The sequence below is a fragment of the Pinus tabuliformis genome, chromosome 6, assembly GCF_031772625.1.
Source record: "Pinus tabuliformis cultivar Carrire ecotype Pingquan chromosome 6, CPIR1, whole genome shotgun sequence".
NCBI lineage: Eukaryota > Viridiplantae > Streptophyta > Pinopsida > Pinales > Pinaceae > Pinus > Pinus tabuliformis.
The window spans coordinates 1,296,628,096-1,296,634,709 of NC_142292.1; the positions used below are offsets into that span (position 1 = coordinate 1,296,628,096).

Below are 6,614 nucleotides of genomic sequence, written 5' to 3' on the forward strand. Positions count from 1 at the left end.
TGGCCTCCGGTTTAGACTCAACAATTATAATGTCGTAGCCCTGTTTGGAGGAATAATGGCCCATTTTGGAGTGAGCCCAAATAAGTTCATCTTCTTCATTTTTTAATCTGACATGTGATTCTATGAGTGCTTGTATGAAGTTTTGCCATGTCCTGTCCCATTCAATGGGAATGTTCCAGTTTTGTCCGGACAACCAAGCTTGTGAGAGAAAAGTGGAGTTCTGTTGATCACCGAGCTGTTCTATATACTTTATGCCTCTGCCATTTAAGTGATTTATAAGCTCGAGAGGGAGTTGATGAGAGTTCCCACTTCCGGTCCAGGGGTCAATCCCAATACGAATAGAATCTCCATTTCCAATTTTCCATAATAATCCATCCTTTATAATGGGGAGTGTATTTAGAATGGCTCTCTAGATAACCAAGATGCCATTTTTGTTCCAGGATGGTTGTCTTATCCAATCAATGATTGTTGAAGGCCAAATGTATTTGTGGGTGATTACCTTCGACCAGAGGCTTTTTTATTTTAGTAATAGCCAACCCTGTTTTGCAGCTAAGGCTTGTTTAAAGGCAGGGAGTCACTTGAGACCCCATCCTCCCCATTTTTTTGGGGTGGCTATTCTATTCCATTTGACCCAGGCAAAAGGTTTTCCTTCGTTTCTTCCCTTCCAAAGAAATTGACAGCAAGCTTGTTGAATTCTGTGAAGGATCCCTCTTGGGATCCAAGCCAGGGACATCCAAAATATTGGAGTGGCTTCTAGGACTAATTTGATAAGAATTAATCTTCTAGCCATAGATAGGAATCTGTAACACCAACAATTTGTTCTTTTCTCCACTTTGGTGATGAGCCAGGTCCAGTCAACAATTTTGTATCCATCAGGTTTAATCCTAAAGCCAAGATACTTAAGCCCCTCCTTTAGTTCAGTGACTTGAAAAGGAAATTTTTGTAGTGAAAGTTGATTTTCCTGCTGAGTACAATTGGAGAATGAGATGGTGGATTTTTCCTGATTGATTTCCATCCTTGTCGCTCTGTAGAAGAGATTTAGAATCTCATTCATGGATGTGGTGTCCAGAACACTTCCACTCAAGAAAATTAGAATGTCGTCCACAAAGAGGAGATGAGTCAGATTGAAGTGATCCATGATTTTTAGTCCCCTGAGTCTCCCCCTTCTTTTTTCAGTATCAATCAACCTGCTCAGTCCTTCCATGACTAGGAGGAAGAGTAACGGGGATAGAGGGCATCCTTGCCTTATGCCCCTGTCAATATGAAAGGAGGGAGTGGTTGACCCATTGATGAGTATGGCAAAAGATACAGAGGAGATGCATCCCATTATCCAGTTGGAGAGAGCCGGAGGAAAACCCAAATGAGTAATGATCATTCTAATGTATAACCAACTGACTTTGTCAAATGCTTTTGATAGATCTATTTTGAGAGTTAGTCCTTTGAGCTTCTTGAGTTTTATAGAGTGGAGGGCTTCTTGGGCCGAGCCAATAGCATCCTGGATATGTCTATGGTGAAGGAAAGAAAATTGCTCCTGGGAAATGTGATTGGATAAGATGGGCTTAATACGATTGGCGATGATTTTGGATATAATTTTGTATAGGCAGTTGCAAAGAGAGATAGGTCAGAAGTCATTGAAAGAGGTGAGGGAGTCTGATTTAGGGATCAAAGCCAAGTAGGTGAAGTTCAAGGGGGGATGGATGTGTCCAGTAGTCTTGCTTTCTTCAATGAACGCCAGAAGGTCCTGCCCTAGGATTTCAAGAAATGCAGTGTATAATTCTAACGGCCAACCATCTGGACTAGGATTTTTATCCTTTTAAAACCATTTTAGGGTGCTCTCCAGTTCCCCCATAGTGAGAGGTTGAAGTAGGTATTCAGATTCATCGAGGTTCACAAACATTGGGAAGGCCAGATTAATGATATCATGGAGGGTGATGGCAGCCGGAGCTGTGAACTGATTTTTGAAATGAGAAATCCCTAGCCTAGCTAACTGAGGGTGTGTGAAGGCCCATCCATCCTGATCACTAGGCAGTTGCCAAATGGTATTTGAGGCCTTTCTACCATTGGTGAAGTTGTGAAAAAACTTTGTGTTTCCATCGCCAACATGGAGCCATATAGCTCTGCTTCTAAGCTTCCACAATTCTTCCTCTTCAAGTAGGATATTTGCCTTCTGTGTTTCCAGATTCACAAGTTGGAGCTTTGTATCATTTGATAGGTAACCCAACCCCTTTTCATCCATTAGGTAGGCAATATGTACTTCTATGTCTTTAAGGGTCTGTTCATCTCTCAATTGTTTTCTTTTTTGACCATTCCATAGTAAGAGTTCTGAGTTTGATTAAGCGCCCACAAAATTCAGCAACCACTCTCTGCTCCCTAAGAGAGGGTTGTGCCTTCCAAAAATATGATACCAGTTTGATGTAATCAGGGTCTTTTAGGTATCCAAAATTGAATTTGAAGGGGGCTTGAGGCTTTTTAGAAGGGCCAGAGATTTGTAGATATATGGGAGAATGATCAGATAGTCCCCCAGTACCTACCCATTGCCTGTAAAGGGTAAGGGAATGGAGGAGATCTTCATGTATCAGAAAGCGATCCAGTCTCCAACCCAGGGCAGCCTCACCAGTTCTTCTGTTATGCCAAGTGGGCATTTTCTTGTTCATGGGCACATCAATAAGTTTATAGTTCTCCAATAGTGTGCTCATCTGGTCCGAAATGGGGTCAATCTGAGAGTGATGGCCCTAATATTCCTCAATGCCCATTGAAAAATTTAAATCTCCTCTGATGATGGTGGATTCCCTGACAAGAGGGTGGTCTAGCATGGAGTGCCAAAAATCAAGTCTGTTTTGATTAGGAGCATATATGTTTATCACCTTTAAATGGATCCCCAGTTCACTCGCAAAAATATCCATGCCAATGAAGCCTATTCCACCCCAGGATGAGATATGTTTGACTGTTTTGGGGTTGATTCCCATGGCGAGACCCCCCGATCTACCTACCGCATCTAATCCTTGGAAATACCAGCTTGGGAGGATGGAGTGAAGGGTTTTGGATATGAATTCAAATGAACCAAGAGTTTCCTGGAGTAGTAGGATGTCACAGTTGGAGTTGTACAATAGACGTTTTAGAGCCAATCTCTTATTGGGGTTGGCTAGTCCCCTATAGTTGAAGGATAGCCAGATCATGGGGGAATAGGGATAGAGGGCTCGGATGCTCTAAGTGCCCTTTCAATGGTGGATTGGCGACCTCGCGCAACATCGGCCACTGCTGTTCTGATGGCTTTTTTGATCTTGGATGGGCACCCTCGGGTGGGCTTTGGGTCAGTGTTTATGGGGGATGAACCCAATCCAAGATGGGGAGAATTGTGCAGAGATCTAGATCTGAGGTTGTAAGGATGTGACCCCATCACAGAGGGGGAGGAGGTATATGGAGGGGGGGTAGAATTTCCCCAGAGAGATGTAGAAGTACTGGAGAATGTTGGGGGGGGATATGATGTTGCAAGTGATGGTAGGGAGAGGGCACAGGGAAATGGCAGGGGGGGTGCAGGTATATGCATTGAAGAAATCATAGCATCTGAAAGAAACACAAAGGTTATGGGAACAAAGTCATTACTCGAAGGGGGAGCCAATCCAGCAACCGATTTGGAGCACGTGCAAGGTGGAGAGGGAGGAGTCTTTCACGGATTTTTTGCCTTCTATGTCACCCCTTCCATAGCCTCAGGTGGGGCATGTCCTTGTTGCTGGTCACTCATGTTCCGTTCTTCCGAGAGATGATGTTTTACCCCTCGAGAGGTCTTTGATGCCGGCGATGGAAGTAGCGGAAAGTCCTTGTACAGGTGACCCACTTTGTGGCACCTTGGGACTCCTTCATACTCAAGGAGCTGTCTACGAGAAAAATGCTGCCTGTGTAGTGTGATTTTCTCCTCAAGTCCCTCCCTGGTATCAAGATGGACCAGAATCCTCACCATGGTCATGATTCCCATTCTTTCATAGGACTGGTCGTGCTCAAGGTAAGTCCCCAGTGTGTCGCCGATATGTTTGAATACCTGGGGGGTCCAGAACTGCATGGGTAACCCTGGTAGTCTGACCCAAATTGGTCCTGCTCCCAACTGCTCGCGTTCTAGATCAAATAGAGGGTCCCATCTCTTGAGTAGCATAGGTGATAACTCAATATGCCAGTACTGGGAAAGAATCCAGTCCGTGTACTCCTCCTTGTGAAAACGGAGGGCAAACCAACCACGAGCCAAAACCCTAATGATAGGGAGTTCCTTTAACAGAGAGCCCCATACTTCCATGGTCCATTGTCGGAGGCGCTCCACCGAATAGTTTCTGCCCCTCACCCGCCCAACAAGAACCTTCCTTGTCGTATCAACCACATCTCCCATAGGTACATCCTCGCCGAAGGTCAGGTTTATGTCTGTGTCCACTGCTCTGAGGCACTTACCCTTTTTGGGCTTGTCTGTGCGCTGACCCGTGGGGTGCTCCCTCAGTAAACTTCTACATGCTTTTGAGGAACTGCGAGGAGTAGACAGAGTGGGTCTAGGGTTTGGGATGGGCAAGCTAAAACATCCTAACCAAATCGGTGAGTTAGGGTTTATACTGCTGGATCCAGGACGTGCGAAAGAATATGCAGGGTGTGTAGGGTTTGATGGGCCAACCAGAGCGAAAGAGTATGAGGGCATGTTCAATGTCCTGGAAGGAGGCAGAGATGAAACCGGGGGTCAGTCGAAGGTGGGAGAGGCTTGAATGCTGGTGCCGAGCAGGTTTAGGGTAGCCGGAGAGAGTGGAGGGCATTCCAAGCCAGGAAGGTCTTCAATGTCGACAGCAATCAGGAGCTGTTTTCCGGTGGAGAGTAGGTGTAGAGGCGTCTGTTGTGCATCTGTCACCCGATGTGCTTTTGCAGGCCTGGGACCAGTGTCGGGTCCAACTTGATATGCCCAGATCTCTTGTTTGGGCATCGAGTCCTACTCGTAGTCCACGAGGTCCTCTTCAACCATCGATGACCGACAGTAAAACTGACTTCCGTAATACTAGGGGAGGGTAAGACAAAATGGTAGAAATGGAGTTTTCAAAGCTCGGACTAAAAACCAACCGCAACAGATAGCCAAGTATGGGTCACGGGGTCAAAATAGTTGTTATTTAGTAGAGCGTAGTCAGGCCCATGAGGTTAACCCCCAGAAAACGCCATGATTTTAGCCACGAGGTTACAAGGCCAGGTCTCCATTGTAACCTAGGGTTTTACCACCATCGCCTCTTACCCTACTCTCATCTCTATGTATTCTCAAATTAAACCAACTACACAATCAGAAACTTTGTTCTTGTGTGGTATCTCAAAATACTTTTCAAACATCTTTCCCCTGGTGTTATCTCTTCACCAACACCAATATTATTCAAAATGTTGACCTTGATGGTAGGAGATATATTGGCCATATTACCTTCTTCAAAAGAATCTCATGCTTGAATGGGATTATTGAACCAATCGACATGGTATGAGGGAATGAAATCATTTGCTTCTACTACACATATGTGTCATAGGGTAAAAAAGAGGTAATGGATCCTTCAAGTAAAAATAAGGAACGATGATGCATGCCATGCCAAGGACACTCAAGTACTATCATGACTTTAATGACATATTCATCAGAATGGAAGATATCCAAGAAATCTAGTGGTGACATCGAAAATTCATGAAGTAGTGCTCATCATGTGCAAGTACTAATAGAGGTGCAATCACACAATATCATGATAGTTCTAGAGGGTCAATGAAGGAAGACATAATGTATATGATGTGTATCCACATTGTACTAGTTAGAAATACCTTTGTATAAGATAAAGTGAGCTTGAAACCATGGAACGACGAGTAGACAATTGGTATCATTTCCCCCATGGAGGAAGAAATATAATATATATGCTCATGATTAGGTATGTCATTTGTACTAGATGGAAGAGGATTCTCTTGTTGTGTTCCATGTGGGGATGATGTTTTCACCTTCCGATGATTGTGTTGGTGTGGTGGGAACCACACTAGGTGTGGGATCATTCCTCAAGGTGGTTGAGGGACTTGGAGTGGTAGGAGCTACCTCAATCTAAGGCATGTTGGGCTCTTGATGAGATATATATGTCACTTGAGCCATATGGTGTTGGTGGTATGTTATGATTAGAGGAAAAAGATAGTTGAGATGGGTGTCCTCACTGCACAATGCACAAGGGTGTACCATCCATTGATTAAGCAAGGTAGTGACATCGTAGACGGTAGATTGTGGATGATAAATGTTTGGTGTTGGTGGAAGCGATGGTGTGATTGTAATCACTTAATAGATGGTGACTAATAGGTCTCATGAGGGAGATCAGGACAATGATGAGCATCAATTTTTTGTTGTGTGCAAATGGCACACCTATGGTTAGTGTGCAAACTCTTATTACATGGAGGAGTACTTCCATTAGCTATAGGGGCGGGAAGAAAAAGTGGTTCTGTTGTAGCGATTGCAACACCCTCCAAAATTTTGTCCTGTACAAAAATTTCAGAGCCTACTATGGATCTTGCGATCATTTTTTCCTTAGTCATTTATTGGTAAGCTCATGATTTGAAGCTCCCTTACTACATATTAAGAATCGTTCACACTTTTA

At 44.2% G+C, this 6,614-nt stretch overlaps 1 protein-coding gene across 1 annotated transcript; it reads right to left on the reverse strand.

The window, feature by feature from the left end:
- Window positions 1-3,685: 3,685 nt before the first annotated feature.
- LOC149263368 (uncharacterized) lies at window positions 3,686-4,375 on the reverse strand. Its single transcript, XM_089387859.1, has one exon. The coding sequence runs from the start codon at window positions 4,373-4,375 to the stop codon at window positions 3,686-3,688; it is 690 nt and encodes a 229-aa protein (XP_089243985.1).
- Window positions 4,376-6,614: the final 2,239 nt, after the last annotated feature.